Source organism: Pleurodeles waltl, chromosome 9, assembly GCF_031143425.1.
Source record: "Pleurodeles waltl isolate 20211129_DDA chromosome 9, aPleWal1.hap1.20221129, whole genome shotgun sequence".
Lineage (NCBI taxonomy): Eukaryota > Metazoa > Chordata > Amphibia > Caudata > Salamandridae > Pleurodeles > Pleurodeles waltl.
In genome coordinates, this window is record NC_090448.1 from 1079766750 (window position 1) to 1079787731 (window position 20982).

Genomic DNA, 20982 nt, shown 5'->3' on the forward strand with positions numbered 1-20982 from the left:
GTCTCAACATGTTTTACAGTTTGTAAAATGCGCATTGAATGAGAGACGGAAGTTGTAAGGAAATGCCTCCTTGGCGTGGTTGCCCCCTGACTTTTTGCCTTTGCTGATGCTATGTTTACAATTGAAAGTGTGCTGAGGCCTGCTAACCAGGCCCCAGCACCAGTGTTCTTTCCCTAACCTGTACTTTTGTATCCACAATTGGCAGACCCTGGCATCCAGATAAGTCCCTTGTAACTGGTACTTCTAGTACCAAGGGCCCTGATGCCAAGGAAGGTCTCTAAGGGCTGCAGCATGTCTTATGCCACCCTGGAGCCCTCTCACTCAGCACAGACACTCTGCTTGCCAGCTTGTGTGTGCTAGTGAGGACAAAACGAGTAAGTCGACATGGCACTCCCCTCAGGGTGCCATGCCAGCCTCTCACTGCCTATGCAGTATAGGTAAGACACCCCTCTAGCAGGCCTTACAGCCCTAAGGCAGGGTGCACTATACCATAGGTGAGGGTACCAGTGCATGAGCATGGTACCCCTACAGTGTCTAAACAAAACCTTAGACATTGTAAGTGCAGGGTAGCCATAAGAGTATATGGTCTGGGAGTCTGTCAAACACGAACTCTGCAGCACCATAATGGCTACACTGAAAACTGGGAAGTTTGGTATCAAACTTCTCAGCACAATAAATGCACACTGATGCCAGTGTACATTTTATTGTAAAATACACCCCAGAGGGCACCTTAGAGGTGCCCCCTGAAACTTAACCGACTATCTGTGTAGGCTGACTAGTTTTAGCAGCCTGCCACAAACCGAGACATGTTGCTGGCCCCATGGGGAGAGTGCCTTGTCACTCTGAGGCCAGTAACAAAGCCTGCACTGGGTGGAGATGCTAACACCTCCCCCAGGCAGGAATTGTCACACCTGGCGGTGAGCCTCAAAGGCTCACCTCCTTTGTGCCAACCCAGCAGGACACTCCAGCTAGTGGAGTTGCCCGCCCCCTCCGGCCAGGCCCCACTTTTGGCGGCAAGGCCGGAGAAAATAATGAGAAAAACAAGGAGGAGTCACTGGCCAGTCAGGACAGCCCCTAAGGTGTCCTGAGCTGAGGTGACTCTAACTTTTAGAAATCCTCCATCTTGCAGATGGAGGATTCCCCCAATAGGGTTAGGATTGTGACCCCCTCCCCTTGGGAGGAGGCACAAAGAGGGTGTACCCACCCTCAGGGCTAGTAGCCATTGGCTACTAACCCCCCAGACCTAAACACGCCCTTAAATTTAGTATTTAAGGGCTACCCTGAACCCTAGAAAATCAGATTCCTGCAACTACAAGAAGAAGGACTGCCTAGCTGAAAACCCCTGCAGAGGAAGACCAGAAGACGACAACTGCCTTGGCTCCAGAAACTCACCGGCCTGTCTCCTGCCTTCCAAAGATCCTGCTCCAGCGACGCCTTCCAAAGGGACCAGCGACCTCGACATCCTCTGAGGACTGCCCCTGCTTCGAAAAGACAAGAAACTCCCGAGGACAGCGGACCTGCTCCAAGAAAAGCTGCAACTTTGTTTCCAGCAGCTTGAAAGAACCCTGCAAGCTCCCCGCAAGAAGCGTGAGACTTGCAACACTGCACCCGGCGACCCCGACTCGGCTGGTGGAGATCCAACACCTCAGGAGGGACTCCAGGACTACTCTGATACTGTGAGTACCAAAACCTGTCCCCCCTGAGCCCCCACAGCGCCGCCTGCAGAGGGAATCCCGAGGCTTCCCCTGACCGCGACTCTTTGAATCCTAAGTCCCGACGCCTGGGAGAGACCCTGCACCCGCAGCCCCCAGGACCTGAAGGACCGGACTTTCACTGGAGGAGTGACCCCCAGGAGTCCCTCTCCCTTGCCCAAGTGGAGGTTTCCCCGAGGAACCCCCCCCTTGCCTGCCTGCAGCGCTGAAGAGATCCCGAGATCTCTCATAGACTAACATTGCGAACCCGACGCTTGTTTCTACACTGCACCCGGCCGCCCCCGCGCCGCTGAGGGTCAAATTTCTGTGTGGGCTTGCGTCCCCCCCGGTGCCCTACAAAACCCCTCTGGTCTGCCCTCCGAAGACGCGGGTACTTACCTGCAAGCAGACCGGAACCGGGGCACCCCCTTCTCTCCATTCTAGCCTATGTGTTTTGGGCACCACTTTGAACTCTGCACCTGACCGGCCCTGAGCTGCTGGTGTGGTGACTTTGGGGTTGCTCTGAACCCCCAACGGTGGGCTACCTTGGACCAAGAACTAAGCCCTGTAAGTGTCTTACTTACCTGGTTAACCTAACCAATACTTACCTCCCCTAGGAACTGTGAAAATTGCACTGTGTCCACTTTTAAAACAGCTATTTGTGAATTACTTGAAAAGTATACATGCAATTTTGATGATTTGAAGTTCCTAAAGTACTTACCTGCAATACCTTTCGAATTAGATATTACATGTAGAATTTGAACCTGTGGTTCTTAAAATAAACTAAGAAAAGATATTTTTCTATACAAAAACCTATTGGCTGGATTTGTCTCTGAGTGTGTGTACCTCATTTATTGTCTATGTGTATGTACAACAAATGCTTAACACTACTCCTTGGATAAGCCTACTGCTCGACCACACTACCACAAAATAGAGCATTAGTATTATCTCTTTTTGCCACTATCTTACCTCTAAGGGGAACCCTTGGACTCTGTACATACTATTCCTTACTTTGAAATAGTGCATACAGAGCCAACTTCCTACAGAAGTACATCACCCCATTGACACATTTTAACTAAATAAACGCAAAAATGTATATTAATGTTATGCATTACCTGAGCATAGATAAAACCTGTTTGGTTTCACTGTGTATAGGTTTAGGGTAATTTGTCAGCCCCTTGCCCACCTCAATTGTTAGGGAATCTTGAGGGTAACTCAGATGTTTCATATCCGCTAGATACCCATAAGCTTTTATTTGAGCAAGGAGTAACCACTGATAAGATGTTTGTGTCCTTGTGTAGCTACCATGAGATGTCTCCCTAGTTGTTCACAACAGACACCACATTCCTGAACAATAACTCCTTACGCCTGGCTTTACTTTTACAAGTTAATTAGTGGCTCTAGGTAGGAATTAAATTGTACTGTTTTGATTATAGAAAGGTTTTGCTGCAGCTCTTTCTGATTGTGTTTTTTTTTTTTTTTTTTTTTTGGTGGTAAGGGTTCTGTTATAGATTCGGGCGGTGGAGGGTTCTGCATTCTTAAATCATTTTTGAATCCCTTTCTTTGATTGCGCCAAACTTTAACAAGGCCTGAGCTTTCCCATCTTAGAAAGAGTTTTCACAGATGGAGCAAGTTCGCCTTTACAGGTCGTCCGTCAGACAGTGAGATCAGTTTTGAAAACTTTGGGTATATGGCTTTGTTCATTACCTTATTTTCCTTCATGAGTTTTTTATGGGGCCCAGCTAGGAGTGGTTGAAAAGTCAGTGGTCACAGAGGGCAGGGGTTCAAAAGATATAATGTTTGTACAGAGAGCTACAGTCCTGGGCATTACTGAAGATAATGAAAACCTATCTATTCAAACAACCTTTCACCACTGTGACAATCACCATGGGTGCATCTCACATAGGGTAGGTTGCACACAAAAGAAAACTGCAGATCAGGGGACAGTGGGCACTTCACATGACAGTAAAGCATTGAAATGTGTTGGAGTGGAAGGCAGTTTTCCTAGCCCTGTAAGCTGTCCACTTGATGATCTCTTGGAACGTTGTACAAATCCAGGCAGACAGCACAGCAAGAATGTTCTATCTGAGCAAGAAAGGGGAGGGTACAAAGTCAGATGTCCTATCCAATCTGGCACAGGACATCTAGAGTATTGTAATCCAAAAGAAGTTTGTTTTAGTAACGATCACCTGCCAGTACAACAAAATGTAGAACTAAGTATATTAAATTAGCAAGAAAAAAATCTCACACGAGTGTGACATCGACCAAGGTGTATGTTGATCAGTTTCCAACATACACATCTTGGTATCAAAGTTTATATAAAAGTACGTTATTTTTATAAATTCGTGTCGGATTTCTTTGGTTGTGTGTCTCACTTACTGCATGAGTGTGTGCCTTATATGCTTAGAACTACCCTCTGATGTGCCTAACTGCTTGACCGCACTACCCAAAAAGAGAGCATGTGGGATGTCATTTGTGCCTCTGTGATTCCTCTGGGAATTGCTTGGACTCTTTGCATACTGTACCTCATGTTGGTCCACTACATAAAGAGGCGGCTTCCTAAAGTGGACATACCTGCAGATCAGATATTCCCTTCCTATGCCTTTGTCAATTCTTAGGCCTAGTAAATGATCAGGGAAGATACATCAAATGCATGTGCTGGCCACTGCTCATTACGAGTTCCCCAGCTGCATGATGGCTTCATTGAAACTAGGGATGTTTGGTTTCACAACATCTTGTATTAATAAATGCGTACTGATTCTCGTGACTAAAACATTCATTAATGCTCCCAGATGGCTCTAAAGAGGTGCCCCCTGGAAAACCAACCAACAATTAGTGTACTGAATGTCTAGTATTCCACCACAGACAAGTTTCTGGCCCCCAGGGGTGAGAGCTTCTGCTCTAGAGGGGTCCGGAACAAAGCCTGCTCTGGCAGGGGGTGTTACTCACCCCTTCCAACAGGATGACCTGCGAATTAACATTCCAAGGCAGGGGCTTCAAAGAGCCCACTGTCTTTGGTATGAAAATGTGGCTTCCCTCTGAGGTGAGGAATGCTGACCATTTAGCACCTGGACAGGCAGGGAAATAAATAGTCAGAGAGGCATGTTCATGTTCAGGCCAGTTCCCAACCCTGAGGTCAGCTTCCTGATGTGCACACGAAATTTGAAAGTCTGCTGTCTTTGTGGTGATAGAATTAGAAACTCTGGGACAGGGTTATGACCGCTTCCCCCATGGAGGCGTCATATAGGAGGCATAGTGACCCCAGGGATTGGTAGCCCATTGGCTACTACCTTATATTTCCCAACACCCCTAAATTCAGTAATTAGTAGAGCACCTGGCACCAGAAAATCAGATCCTGCTGACCTGAAAGAAGATGGACCCTGAAGAATCTTAAGAGCAGAAGACAGCAGCTGACTTGGCCCAAGCCTTACTGGCCTGCCTGCTATCATAGACAGTTGTGCCAAAGAGGTCTTGTCCTGCAACTGCTTGTGCCTCCAAAAGCCTGGGAGGACTGCCAGCCTACAACCAAGACCCAGGAACTGCTGTGGAGTAGGTGAGCTGCTACCTGCATCCTGCATGCTGCCCAGAACTGCGAGGACTCCGGACCGCCAAAACCGTACTGCACCACTGCACCCGTGCCGCCCTAGCAGAGTTGAAGTGGGCCAATGATGCCAGCATGGTCTCCTGACCCTCCAGGGACAAAACTCATCTTGGGTTTGCCAAGTTTGTGTTTACCAACGCCACTTGCAGCCTCTTTGTGCTGGTCCCATTCTACTGCAGGTGACAAAAACCCAATGCCTCAGTATACCTCTGCACTCGACCGCACTGGCCAGAGGAGAAACAGAATAAAGGTGTCCCTATGTCTCTGAGCATCCTGAGCCCCCTTGTTGGTTCAACTGGACTGGTCCCCCAATCCCAGCTTGCAGCATCTTTCTAACTGAACTGTTCCCCATAGGATAACATTAGGACACCCAACGCTAGAAAGCACCTCTACACCCAGACGTGCCAGTGCCTCCTGTTGCTGCTTCCTTGGAACACCTACACTTACCTTAACTCCAGAAGAACAGTCCTGTAAGTCCTTTATAAGTGCCCAAATGCAGTATATGTTCCTTTTCTCTTAGGACAACGGTACTCAAAGTACGGCCCGCGGGCCGCCAGCGGCCCCACGGACCTAACTTGGCGGCCCGCGAGACGCACATCAAACGCAATAAACAATGGCCGCTGTATGTAAACATAGAGGAGGGCCGCGGGAGCATGCTCCCGCGGCCCTCCTCTATGTTTACGTACGGCGGCCATTGTTTATTGCGTTGCCCTGACGATCGTGGAAGCCAAAGCCCCATAAAAGTCAGCGCTTGCAGCTAACTTTTACGGGGCTTTGGTCGTCTGCTTGCTGTCACCGGCTCCACGTCTGCTGCCCGCCTGCCTGCCTGCTGTTCCAGATTTGTGGCATCTTTACAGTGCTTTGAGTCAGGTAAGGCTCTTTGGTTATTTATTTATTTGTTTTTAATGTAGTGTGTGTTACTGGGGTAGGCGTGTGAGCAGATTGCGCTGTGTGTGTGCGCTGTGTGTGTTTGTTACTGGGGTGGGGTGAGAGCAGATGGCGCTGTGTGTGTGCGCGCTGTGTGTGTTACTGGGGTAGGGGTGAGAGCAGATGGCGCTGTATGTGTGCGCGCTGTGTGTGTTACTGGGGTAGGGGTGAGAGCAGATGGCGCTGTGTGTGTGCGCGCTGTGTGTGTTACTGGGGTAGGGGTGAGAGCAGATGGCGCTGTGTGTGTGCGCTGTGTGTGTGTGTTACTGGGGTAGGGGTGAGAGCAGATGGCGCTGTGTGCAGATGGCGCAGTGTGTGTTACTGGGGTAGGGGTGAGAGCAGATGGCGCTGTGTGTGTGCGCGCTGTGTGTGTTACTGGGGTAGGGGTGAGAGCAGATGGCGCTGTGTGCAGATGGCGCTGTGTGTGTTACTGGGGTAGGGGTGAGAGCAGATGGCGCTGTGTGCAGATGGCACTGTGTGTGTTACTGGGGTAGGGGTGAGAGCAGATGGCGCTGTGTGTGTGCGCGCTATGTGTGTTACTGGGGTAGGGGTGAGAGCAGATGGCGCTGTGTGCAGATGGCGCTGTGTGTGTTACTGGGGTAGGGGTGAGAGCAGATGGCGCTGTGTGTGTGCGCGCTGTGTGTGTTACTGGGGTAGGGGTGAGAGCAGATGGCGCTGTGTGCAGATGGTGCTGTGTGTGTTACTGGGGTAGGGGTGGGAGCAGATGGCGCTGTGTGTTTTACTGGGGTAGGGGTGGGAGCAGATGGCGCTGTGTGCAGATGGCGCAGTGTGTGTTACTGGGGTAGGGGTGAGAGCAGATGGCGCTGTGTGTGTGCGCGCTGTGTGTGTTACTGGGGTAGGGGTGAGAGCAGATGGCGCTGTGTGCAGATGGGGCTGTGTGTGTTACTGGGGTAGGGGTGAGAGCAGATGGCGCTGTATGTGTGCGCGCTGTGTGTGTTACTGGGGTAGGGGTGAGAGCAGATGGCGCTGTATGTGTGCGCGCTGTGTGTGTTACTGGGGTAGGGGTGAGAGCAGATGGCGCTGTGTGTGATAGACCGGACCCTGCAAGGGTAAGAACTGTGCTGCTGTATCTTTGTCTTGTAATGCTTAGGCACCAAGTTAGACCTTTGTTTGTACAACCTCTAAACAATATGCTTACTTTTATAACGCATACCCACCAACCCAGTACAGCCAGAGAGAAACCACCCACCCATGAAAACTACCAAAAATCAGATGACAATCCCAATATAAATCAAACCATTTGTGAAGTGTCCAGTGGGGTACACTTTGTGTGATGGGCAAACACCTTCAGCTTACTCCTCCTCCCAGGGGTGCGGATGATAAATGGCTGCTGCATCTAATTAAATGTCTCTTGTGATTAGGATAGGGATATACTCTGGAACATTCCCATTTGGCTCTTGTGATTAGTGTAGGAATATACTACTAGAGCCAGGGCTGTTGAAAATGTCTTACAATAATACACTTTTTTTTATCTGGCCCCTGGCATTTCGCGCACAGTTGATTTCTATTGCTGTGTGACCCAGCATGCTGAAAAAAAACAGTTTCTAAAAAGAGGCCCGTATACCATTCATTGGCCTCATTATCACTCTAGTATTCCTAGCAGGTTGCAAGCATAATTGCAAAAAATACTTTTTATAACATGGTCCTCTGGGAATCGGCAAAGGCCAGCATGTGTGTTGCCAATTTTTAGATCACGGTATGCTTTGTTTCCTTTTACACATCACTTTATATTACTTTGCTGTTGTGCACAGAGGTCTGTAGCGAGACGCAGTGTTGGTCCATTGGTCGTGAGGCGGTGTCGGTCCATCGGTCGCTCGTGAAGTGTTGTCGGTCGTGAAGTGGTGTCGGTCCTTTGGCTGTGAGGGGAAAATCTGATTCCTGACCCTTGAAAATCATTGCACAAACTTGCTGAGACCAATGGCCTACAGTCCAGTTACCAAGCCTTGCAAACGACCCAGATCCATACAGAGTGAACACAGATCATTCCAGGCAGCATGGGAAGAAGAGTACTTGTTTGTTGAATGGCCAAAGGAGAAAGCTACCTGTTTGCTTTGCAAGGAGAAAGTAAATGTTCTTAAGAGATATAACCTGGAACGGCACTACAAAACTCGACACGCAAGTTATAGTGAGAACTTCCCATTGCACTCACAACTGCGTTCAGCAAAAGTGGCATCGTTAAAGCAAACACTTCTTTCCCAGCAGAAGCTCTTCCTTTGCCAAATGAAGGAATCTGAGGCTGTTACATAAGCATCATTCAAAATATGCTACCTGCTTGCCAAACATAAGAAGCCATTCACGGAGGCAGAGCTGGTGAAGAAATGTTTCCTTTCAGCAGCTGAAACTTTGTTTGAGAACTATAGCAACAAATCCAGCATTTTAAAAGAAATTGGTGCCTTACAGCTATCGGATTCCACTTGTGCACGCAGAATAGAGGCAATGGGTGAAAATATCCAGGAGCAGGTGATCAAAGCTGTCAGAGAGTCACCGTTCTTCAGCATTGCCATGGATGAGTCCACAGATATAGGCGATGTGGCCCAGTTATTAGTTTGGGTGAGGTATTTGGACCAATCACTTCATCCCAAAGAAGAGCTCCTGTGCCTTCTACCACTGCACGGGCACACAAGAGGAGAAGATATTCTGGACAGTATCTGCAACTACTTCGAAACACATCACATACCACTGGACAGTCTTGTTAGCATCACAACAGATGGCGCGCCTGCTATGGTAGGCCATGACAGAGGCTTTGTATCTTTGCTTAAAAAGAAGCTCACTGGACAGCCTGTAATAGACTACCACTGCATTATTCATCAGGAAGTTCTGTGTGCAAAATTAAAGCATGGAGAACTGAATAACGTCCTAAAACTTGCAGTGAAAATTGTTAATTTTATTCGTGCCAAAGCCCTTAACCATAGACTTTTTAAGGCTATGCTGCAGGATTCTGAAGCTGAATATACAGACCTCTTGATGCACACTGAAGTGCGATGGCTAAGCAAAGGGAAAGTTCTGGAGCGGTTCATTGCTTTGCTTCCTGAAATTGAACACTTTACAAATAGCAGAGGTCAAACATTCCCAGAACTAAAGGATGTGAAATGGCTTTTAATGCTCCATTTTCTTTCAGATCTATTTGCACACTTCAATGCTCTTAATTTGATGCTGCAAGGCAAACAACAGCTTGTGTGGTCCATGATGAATGGTATTTACTCATTTGAAAGTAAGCTTGTGCTATTCAAAGAACAACTGGATGTTGCTGACTTCACCCACTTTCCAAAACTGTTGGCTGTGACTCAGAGGTTTCCAAATGCACAAGAAATGCTGCCAACGCTAAATCTTGGTGCATGTCTTGAGGAAATTTCTGGGGAGATCAAAAGGCGATTTTCTCAATTCAGAACCCTCACCCCCCTATTCAGGCTGGTTGAAAACCCCTGGATGGTGAGTGCACGAAATCTTGATGCTGTTGAACTTATTGGCGTGAAAAGACCGCAAGCACAAATGGAGCTGATAGACATGCAGCATAACTCAGCTCTTGAAGCATCTTTTTTGGGGCAGGCACCAGAAGAATTCTGGAACACTGTGCCTTCTGACAAATTTCCTGTTCTTTTTACAGTGGCCCAGAAAATAATTTGTATGTTCGGGTCAACATATGTTTGCGAAAGTTCGTTTTCCACAATGGGACTTTTGAAGAGTAAATTCAGAAATAAGCTAACAGACTTACATCTGGATCAGCTCTTAAGGCTTGCCGTTTCAGACATAATACCAGATTACAGAACACTAATAAGAGACATGAAGTGCAAAATAAGTTCGTAGTATGTCTTCCTTTGACATACCTATTTTCCAGACTCAGAGAAAACTGTGCTGCATTGGGCCTGTGCTGAATATCCTGTTCACAAGAATTGCCATGCCATGCCTCTTAAGATTACTATTGTCTGATAATAAAAATGTTTTTCAAAATGTCCCCTTTGTAGGTTTGTAGTTATACCTGGATTCAAAATACAGCATTGTTTAGCATTGTTTTGAAAAAGGGGGTGGGGTGGTTGTTCCCCCTCTAAGCCCTGCCCCCTCTAAGCCCCGCCCCCCGCTGTCACTTCAGTGCGGCCCTCGGCCGCAAACCATACTGCAATTTTGGCCCCCGAGAAAAAGTTTGTGAGTACCCATGTCTTAGGATAACATTAGGGCACCCAGCACTGAAAAACACCTTTGCACCCATGCCCAGTCCCTCCAGAAGAACAGTCCTGGAAGTTGCTGTAAAGTAACTGCTTGTAATATATGCCTTTCCTCCATAGGATAACCTTACTGCTTCAGAAATTGCACTGTTCATTTTTCAAACCTGTAAAAATTGCTAACTCAAAATATCATGATGATCATGGTGCCAAAAATTATGTAAAGGTAAGTGTTATTTTTATAAATTGGCGTGGATCTCCTTATTGAGATTTGAGTATCATTTATTATTGATTGTGTGCATGCATCAAATGTCTAACACTCCACTCTGATAAGCTGGAGGCTGGTTGACACTAACCCCCAAGAGAGCACCTTGGGTTTGCTAGAGCAAGCCCTGTCCACTTATAAGGGAATAACTGTTCTCTTTGCACAGTATTCCTAATTTTCGGTATAATATATAAAGAGCCAGCTTCCTACACCACTACATAATCTGTGCACAGAATGTAAATCAAAAAAAGATGCCCATTACAAAAAGGAGAAAGTTACCTGTAACAATAGTTTTGAAGCTTCAAGCTGTTCTCGATTCAGTTGTGACCTGCCCACCAAAAGACGTGCTCAGAGTGCTTTCAGATAATCTTTTTAGGGATGCTTTAGTGCTCCCTTATTATAAAATTTACCTTTGATGTCAGAGTTAATTTGTTTTCTAGTGTGTAGGGCAGGGGAGCCGGGAGGAAGGGGTTTAGTTGTTAGACCCAGAATTATGATAATTTTAGGAGTACTACATAATTGTTATATAAAAAAAAAAGTATCTTCCCGAGGTAAACATCTGTGTGTGTATTAACTGATATTAGTCTTTAAAATTCAGTCTGAGTTTCTAAGTCACTGCACTTCTTGGAGTAAACTTTTGTTTGACTTGACTCTGCTGAGATTGTAAACTTTGTAAAGGAGTGATTGGCCATATTAGTTGGAGTGCAGTATTGTGTTCCTTGGACACCAGTGTTAAACAACCTTAATCCACTGGAGTAGAGCCCACAAACCTCGGCAATTCAACAACCCTAAGTTGTATCAGTAACTGATATATTTTTTTTCTTATATATAACCAATTTATAATATCTTAATTTAGCAATTCTTCTGATCTTACAGCAGTGTGGCAAATGGCGGAACTTAATATTTCCTGCCCCTAAACAAGGCTAATCTCCAGTATTGAGGAATACTATGATAACCTGCCAATGTTTTGTTTCCTTTTCTTCCCTCTTGTAGGGCATGTTCTTCAGCCGTATACTCTAAGCAGGTTTATTGGAAGTGTTAATGTTCCAAAGTTGTTCGTGCTAGTCTGATGTCCCTGAAGGGATAATACAGCCATATTTGGGATAGTTAACTGTTCCTTTCTGTAAAAACAATAAGTTGAAGGTTCATTGTTTCATCAGTGTATTTTTCTGCATAAGCTCCTAGTAGGAAACATGGTGGAGAGCTCACAAAATGATGGCTGTGACTTGTGACATCAAAACTAGCCTGATACTCCTTGCATTTCTCTTTGTGCTCCCATCTTCTGTAGAAAGAGACAGTCTCGCTATTGTATTATACATTTGTGAATTTAATGATGATGCATACCATTGATAGAGACCTGGTTTTACAAGAAAGTAACATTTATTCTACTATCTCATAGTTGTCATGGGAAAGTATTTTTTCATGGTAACGCCCACTTTTTGCCTGGTATATGATGGGATTTTGACTGAAAGTGCACTGTGTTCCTGCTAACCAGGTCCCCAGTACCAGATCTCTTTCCCTAAACTGTGCAATTGTTTTCCCTAATTGACAAATCCCTTTAGCACACCCTTTAAGTCCCTAGTAAATGGTACCTAGGTACTAAAGAGGGTCCCTAAGGGCTGCAGCACAGATTGTGCCACCCTCGGGGACCCCTCACCAAGCACATGTCAGACTGCCATTGCAGGCTACGTGTCTTGGTGCAGACAGAAGTGAAAACACGACATGTCACTCATGCCTGTGTGCCATGTCCTCTACCACTGAATGTAATATTTGTAAGTCACCCCTACAGCAGGCCTGACAGCTCTAAGGTGGGGTGCTTAATATTTCATGCAAGGGCATACATACATGAGCAGATATGCCCCTGTGCCGGTCAGTTGCAATACTTCAAGTGCAAGTGACCATAGAAGCCATTGTAAACCATTTACTGGACACAGGTGAAAAAGAGTGCCCCATCTACATAATGGTTTCACTGGAAAGAGGGATGTTTGAAATCAAGCATCTTGTATTGATAAACCCACATTGAATCCAACATTGAATCCAGTGATGGAATTATCAATACATGCACTCAGATGGCACCTTAGAGGTTCCCCACGAAAACCTACCAGCCTCTGGTGTGTTTGCTGACTGTCTTCCACCAGCCTGCCACCTGAGACTCTGGTCTCACCTCATAGGATGAGAGCCTTTTGCTCTCAGGAGGCCCAGAACATAAGCCTGTCTGGAAAGAGGGTATAACACCCCTTCCCACAGGGTGTTCTGCTGATTACCCTTTGTAGGAAGCTGGCCCTTTATGTGGTATGTAAATACCATATAAAGTGTCTGAGGATTCCCCAGTGAGTGGACTGGGCTTGCTATGCAACCCCCAAGTGCTCTATTTAGGGGTAGTGTGGTCAAGCAGTCTTAGGTTTAACTCTGAGTGCAAGACATCTACACATACACACAGTTGTCAACAAATGAGACTCATGGCTCAAAAAGGAGATCCACACCAACATATAAAAGTTTTTAAATAGAAATTGTTTTCACTTTAAAAAGTGGACGCAGTGCAATTTCTCAGTTCTGCAGTGTTATCTTATGGGAGGGAAAACAAGTCCTGCAAATAGGTAGAGTACCGCAACTTACAAGACCAATCTCCAGGAGTTAAGGTGAGAAGTGGACAGAGTCCAGGGCCAAATCAGCTGTACACCATCAACGGCACATGGGAGGCTGGTTGCAGAGTTCAGAACAGCATTGTGTGCCTAATGCATTCCAATGGAGATCAGTCACTCTGAAAAGAGGCTGCAGGCTCTGGACAGGAGGCCAGTCAGGCTGAACCAACAGTGGGGATTGGGCCTCACAATGCTCGGGCACAGGTAGGCAGCTTTGGTCCTCTTCATGGCTCAGGGGCAATGGGTGAAGAGTTGTCCTTAGGTGTTGGGTTTTCTTTACCCGATTGGTTGCAGTGGAGGGGGGTCTGTGTGCCGAGGCTTCAGGCGTCTTAGAGTCCAGGAGGGGTGAAACCATGATGGACTAGGACTCTGGAGGGCTGAGGAACCTTGTTGGCACTGGTGGTCCACTTCAATTCAGGTCAGAGATGGCAGGTGCAGTGGTGACTTCGGGTGTCTGGTTTTGGCAGTTCCAGAGGCTTCGGAGTCCCTTCTTTTAAAGTTTGCTGGAGAACAGATCCACTGTTCACAGGAGGTCTTAAGTCTTTATTGAAGGCAGGCAGTTCTCGTGTGTTTCTCGAATCACAACTGCAGGATGAGTCGACTTTGAAGATTTCGACGAGGGATGTAGACATTGCTGTTGGGGTTGGTACCAGGTCAGTTGCTGCTTTTTTGTCTCTTCTGCTTTTTTGTCTCTTCTGTGTTCTTGTTCTTCTTAGGTCCTTGGTATCTGCTTCTAGGGTGCCAGGGGCTCCCCTTAATACTGCATTTAGGGGTATCTGGGTGTAGGGTAGTAGCCAGTGGGCTACTGACCCTTGGGGGTCACTACGCCCCCCCATATGACCAGTTCCTATTGGAAGTGAGCATAATCCTGTCCCAGAATTCCTAGGTATACCATCTCAAAGATGGCTACCTCTGAAAAATCGTGTTCACCTCGACTTAACCCACATTATGGGTGGTACCAGCCTAGAGGTGGCACGCGTACCTTGACTAGCTAATCTTACCACCATTCTAGGTGCCAAGTGGGCTGTGGTGTGAGCAGGGGGTGAGGTGGGGGGTGTTTAGGGGGTTGGGGGATGTGGGGGTGACTTCCTCTCCTGGCCCGGGGAGACAGATTTGCATTTCTGAGGCGGCAGCCCTTTGAGGCTTGCCAACTTAGGAAGGCTAATCAGCAGGTCATCCTGTGGGAGGGGTTGTTACACCTTGTTACCAGAGAGGCTTTTTGTTCTGGGCTGCCAGAGAGCAGAGGCTCACACCCTAGGGGGCAGAACAGTGTCTTGGGTTGCAGACTGACAGAAACCAATCATGAAACACACTAGAGGCTGATAGGTTTTCAGGGAGAACCTCTAAGGTACCCTCTAGGTGCATATATTGGTAAATCCAATACTGGCATTAGTGTAGGTTCACCAATACGAGATGTTTGAGACCAAACATCCCTTTCTTCAGGGACGCCATCATGTAGCTGGAGAACTTGTATTGGCCATATTAAACAGGGCTTCCCTGGCCACTTTTGTCTGAGAATTGATTAAGACCTAGCAGGGGCATATCTGCCCTTGCAGAAATGCCCTCACATGTAATATAATGCACCCTGCCTTAAGCATGTAAGGCCTGCTGTAGCGGTTACTTACATATATTACATGCAGTGTTAGGGGACATGGCACTCAAGCTGTGTGCCATGTTGTGTTTTCACTTTTATTTGATAGAGACATCTAGCCGCAGATTCCTTACTTAGGAATCCTCCCCAGACGCAAGCCTCAATCCGGCAACTTTTTGTCATAGCACGTCAGAAAAGGGCATTGTGCGACTGCGTATCGCGCTTGCAATGCAGATCCAGTAACAGTTAGTTGGGCCGATGGCGGCCTGCTTCGATGTTCCCCCTGTACCCAAACATTGTAAGGGCTGAGCCCTGCTGTTGGTTCAGCCCAACTGGCTTCTTAGTCGGAGCCTGCAGCCGTTTTCCGCAGGGACCGTTCTCCAATGAAACACACTGGGCACTTGACCTTGTTTTGCACCCTGTACCCAGCCACCTTTGTCTCTGGTGGTGTACTGCTGGTGTTTCCTTCGACCATGTTCACCACTCATCTTAACTCCTGGAGACTGGTCTTGTAAGTTGTTGTACTATACCTATTTGCAGAACTTGTTCTTCCTTCCACAGGGTAACATTGCAGAACTCGGAAATTGTTGTAAGTGTTCACTTTTTAAATTGAAAAGAATTTATATTTAAAAACATACGCATCAGAACAATTTTTCTCTGATGCCTAAACATATATAAAGATACTTGTTGTTTTTATAAATTGGTGTAGATGTCCTTCTTGAGTCGTGCATCTAATTAGACTATTGTGTGTATGTGTAGATGTCTTGCACTCCTCTGTGTTGCCTAAGGCTGCTCAACTCCTATTACCCCCCCTCCACCCCCCCACGCCCTTATAGAGCACATTGAGATTGCAAAGCAAGCCCCTGTCCACTCTTGAGGACTTTTTCCACGGCGTATCTAGTTATTGATATAACTTAAAGAGCCAGCTTCCTGCAGTTGTCTTCCTTAAACTCATATTTGAACACTTCTCCCCAATGGATCCTAAAGAACAGAAGCTGTATTTGTGATGTCCTGCAATCAGCACACAAACTGAATATGAAACTAGGTGACCAGTTGTGACTGAGGCTTACAGGAGGTGTTGTGTTCCATGATTTTCTTTAAAGGGAAAGATACATTTTTCTCCACAGCATTGCTGTGCCTCTGTTGGGATTTTTTTTTTTGAGCAGCAGTGCCGCTCCTTGGAAGACCAATCTTTTAACAGTGTTTATTATGTAGATATTTCCTTATTAAAAGCTACTGAGATGAAAATAAAGAGCCTGTACATACTTATTGGCTTGTTAACATTGGGTAGAGTTTCTTCTCTATTAAATTGTTACATGATCATGCACAGAGGTGAAGAGAAGATGATCATGATGAAGAATTGGTGTCGCAGAGAAGTAAATTCTTAATCTGAATAATTCTTAATCATTGTCAAAAGTGATGATTCATTGACCAACCTAGTGTTTTTAAAAAAAAATTTTTTATAGAAAATACCCTAGCCATATTATCATAACCAAATCCCATGTATTTCTACCGTTTTGACAAATGTTTCAGATTTCGAGATCACATACAGAATAATCTTCCCAGAGAATATTTGTTGTCGGAAAGATTTATTCAGCTGCGCAGGGAGCTGGCTTCCATGAATGGCCACGGAGGCGAAGAATCCTTACCTGCAGACAGCACTCCAATAGGCCTTGAAGAACTGACTGACCCAGCACAGGTAAAACGTTGCTAGAAATAAAAGATTTTCTTAATCCATTTGTGAAGAGAAAACAATGAAAAATAATTTTTCTATTTCATGGCGAAATAACATTTTTTTTTGATTGCTGTTGATTTTTCTGGCCTACGTTCCATTTGGTAAAATATGCGGGACACATTCCTTTGGCCTGGACCTCCTTCTTTGCTCTAGGACTTGCCTGGTGGACCACACTAACACACAAACTAAGGAGCCAAGTGAGTGGATGGCATTAATCATCTGAAGTTTGTAAAATGGGCCTCGAGCTACCTGAAACATGGGCCCAGAAGCATTGTTCTGGGATGTTAGCTTACTAAGCACAATCACTTTGAGTTTGTTTCTCACTCCTTATGTAATGTGATCTTTAAACACATGGGCATTGGTATTTAATTACAATAGTGCTTGCACCAGTGCATAGACCAATATGTAGACCCTTTTTAGAAAAGCAGTTCAAGAGGAAAGCTAAGTTATCTTCTGTATTCAATGCTTCAAATGTATATTGATTGCCTTCTTGACATTCTCACGAGGCAGTTTTTCATACAGACTAGTCACCACCTTGATTTTGCTCGAACTTTAACAATTTCAGTGGGTTTGCATTGTGCACTTGTGCCTATCACCAGCAAACCAGTACCTATACTTGTTGCTCTCTCCAGTGTTAAAAATTAAGAGCTTTTGCATCCCTATAAACCAGAGTTGTCTAATGTTGGTCCATGAGCTCTGAATTCAATCTAGATTTTAAGGAAAACTAATTACCAATATGTTTCTTTGGGTCTAAAGTAACCAAACTAGGCCACAGTTAAGCTGTGTGCCATTCTTCAAAATTGTAGCAGCAATGAGAAATAAGTGAAGTTTCTGAATTCAGAAGCAGTTCACGATTTAGTTATTTTTTAACACTTCAAAAGCTAAAAATGCTGCTCTGTCACGTCTGCAAATGAATAAAGACCTGCTGGTGACTACAAATAGACTTAATATTGTCTGCATGTCTGCGCATAGACAAGCCTGGCTCTAGACATCATCCCTATTATTGTCTTTCTGGACAGTAATAGGGATGACATCTGAAACATTGATGTCACTGGCTTAAACATATTGTGACAGTCTTGTCCAGGAGTTAATTTAGCAGGCAGAAGGATATGTCCCATCCTGCTCAGTCTTAGAAATCATTCAAAAGAGAAGCAATCCAATGCTGCTTTTAAAACTTCTAGATATGTCCTTTCTTCAGAAATTGTCAAGAAATCTGTATGAATCCTTCTTGCGGGGGACACCGCTACTTTTCATTGCAGCAATTAGGTCATATCTAGAGGAAGGATGACTTTGAACTTGCATGCACATTGCACTTTGTTACCCATATCCAATGAGTTTTGAAAAAGGTGCACATTCAGTCTCTTGTCATATCTGTGGCCAGTTCTTTCAAACTAATTTTTTTAGATTTTGGTGCAACTTGCAGTCAGAGTGCCTTTAAATGAAAAGCAGCACAACACTGATAGTGATTAAAACATTAAATTTTTGCATTAGTAGTGTAATTTGTAACCCGCTAATTAAAAGTGGTTTGCTTTGAGGCTAAAGAAAATAAAATCAGTTTATATCTTACTTAGTTCGGGCAGCATTTAACATATTCCCAAACTTGTTTTAGAAAATAAATTATTCAGACATGTAGTTATTACTTTCAAAAGCACGATGTAGATGAACTTGCTGTATTTCAGGTATTGATCATGACTGATCCTTCAGCAGCCTTAAACATAGAGCACATTCAAAATGGTGTAACTCTGTATGAAGGGCCATCGTCTTGCAGATCAGTTTTGAGAACCAGATTCCTTTTCACCAACAATTCTCTAAGTCAAAAAAACACAAAGGTATAAAATGGGCTTTATAGTCTGGCATCTCAGTCTATATTCTAAATAGATATTAAAGCATATTCATGTTGTAATGGAGTTTGAAGTGCTGTCATCTATTGCGATTTGTTTCTATCTTGCAGTAAATAAAACGATTTAAAACCGAAGGAAAATGGAGTGGCATGGAAAATTAAAATTGGCTCATGTAAGGTTAGGTTACTGGTAATTCTAAGAATGATGCAAATAAAATCAGAAAAATCTGTAGTGCAACATGTAACTTTTTTTTTTCTTCTTCTTGTGGTTCTCATTCAGCTAACAACAGAAATTGAAAACATGCGACATAGAATCATTGAACTTAATCAAGAAGTCTTCAACCACAATGAGTATGAAGTTAGCAAGAGGTGGAATTTCGAAGAAGGCGTACGTTTTAATCTTTACTTTTACACTTTATGTTCTGGAAATGCCCATGCATGAGATGGAAACGGTCAGTAGAAGGGAAGCCAAAGGACATGTTTTGATGTGTTTATTTTAATAAACAATACACTAACTCTTAAGGGACACCCAGTTATTTATATATATATATATATACTAATATTACCTCCATGTGTAACTTTGACGAGGAAATTCTGTCTGTGGTAGTTGTATCATTAAACCACTTTCTGTTGGGTATTGCATACAAAACATCATAGAATTACAGCACATTGACAATTGGTTGTCAATTTGTAATTGGCATTCCTTAACTGGTGACACTGTTCAAGACTTCCTATAACGCATAACCTCTCAAGTGCAACCCTTTGTTCAAATCTGACTGGGTATAAACCCAAAAGTATCTATAAAGTGTTCATAACCATCACAACTCCAATTAACAACTAGGCTGTTGTACCCCCTCTTACCACCTCCGGTGCTGAGCCCGTTTGCTATTTGGGGTAGTTCATGCTTAGACCCCCATAACTTTTTGTGCACATAGCTATCCATGCCAAATTTGCATCCTTTTTCCCCAACATTCTGGAAATTCTCAAGGTAGCCAGAGATAGGGCTTGTAGGTTCATCAAAAACCCAAGATACCCAGAGCCAACAAATGAGCTGCACCTAGCAGTGGGTTTTTCATTGTATACCACGTATATAGCAATTCACTTGGTAAAATATAAAGGGTGGAAAAATAGATATCAACCAAACCTATGTACTTCCAAAAGGGGCACAAGATATGGAGTTCAGAAGCAGTGGGTGTAGGAAGTTGGCTCTGTATGCACTATTTCAAAGTAAGGAATAGCATGCACAGAGTCCAAGGGTTCCCCTTAGAGGTAAGATAGTGGCAAAAGGAGATGATTCTAATGCTCTATTTTGTGGTAGTGTGGTTGAGCAGTAGGCTTATCAAAGGAGTAGTGTTAAGCATTTGTTGTATACACACAAGAAATAAATGAGGAACACACACTCAAAGACAATTCCAGGCCAATAGGTTTTTGTATAGAAAAATATATTTTCTTAGTTTATTTTAAGAACCAAAGGTTCAAATTTTACATGTAATACTTCAATTGAAAGGTATTGCAGGTATGTACTTTAGGAACTTTGAATAATCACAATAGCATATATACTTTTCAAATAAATCACATATAGCTATTTTAAAACTAGACAGTGCAATTTTCACAGTTCCTAGGGGGAGTAAGAGTTTGTTAGTTCTTGCAGGTAAGTAAACCACCTACGGGGTTCAAGTTTGGGTCCAAAGTAGCCCACTGTTGGGGGTTCAGAGCAACCCCAAAGTTACCACACCAGCCGCTCAGGGCCGGTCAGGTGCAGAGTTCAAAGTGGTGCCCAAAACGCATAGGCTTCAATGGAGAAGGGGGTGCCCCGGTTTCAGTCTGCCAGCAGGTAAGTACCCGCGTCTTCGGAGGGCAGACCAGGGGGGTTTTGTAGGGCACCGGGGGGGGACACAAGTTAGCACAGAAAGTACACCCTCAGCAGCACGGGGGCGGCCGGGTGCAGTGTGCAAACACACGTCGGGTTTCCAATGGAAATCAATGGGAGACCAAGGGATCTCTTCAGCGATGCAGGAAAGGGGGGGGCTCCTCTGGGTAGCCACCACCTGGGCAAGGGAGATGGCCTCCTGGGGGTCACTCCTCCACTGGAGTTCCGATCTTTCAGGTCCTGGGGGCTGCGGGTGCAGAGTCTTTACCAGGCGTCGGGATCTGGGAAGCAGGCAGTCGCGGTCAGGGGGAGACTCATGATTCCATCTGCAGGCGTCGCTGTGGGGGCTCGGGGGGGGGCAACTCTGGCTACTCACGGTCTCGTAGTCGCCGGGGAGTCCTCCCTGAAGTTTGTTCTCCACAAGTCGAGCCAGGGGTGTCTGGTGCATTGTAGCAAGTCTCACGCTTCCGGCGGGAAACGCAGTTGTTTTAAAGTTGCTCCTTTGAAACAAAGTTGCAGTCTTGGGTGAACATTGCCGCTGTCCTCAGGAGTTTCTTGGTCCTTCTAGAGCAGGGCAGTCCTCTGAGGATTCAGAGGTCGCTGGTCCCTGGGGAAAGCATCGCTGGAGCAGTGTCTTTAGAA

The 20982-nt window shown here is 45.3% G+C and overlaps 1 protein-coding gene across 3 annotated transcripts in view; it reads left to right on the forward strand.

The window, feature by feature from the left end:
• PRPF39 (pre-mRNA processing factor 39) overlaps positions 1–20982 on the forward strand; it is a 404622-nt gene that overhangs the window by 78024 nt on the left and 305616 nt on the right. For all 3 annotated transcript variants that reach the window (XM_069208720.1, XM_069208721.1, XM_069208722.1), the window contains 2 exons: positions 16429–16594; positions 18751–18858. In XM_069208720.1, the coding sequence (XP_069064821.1) occupies positions 16429–16594; positions 18751–18858 (274 nt within the window). The remainder of the gene's footprint in view (positions 1–16428; positions 16595–18750; positions 18859–20982) is intronic.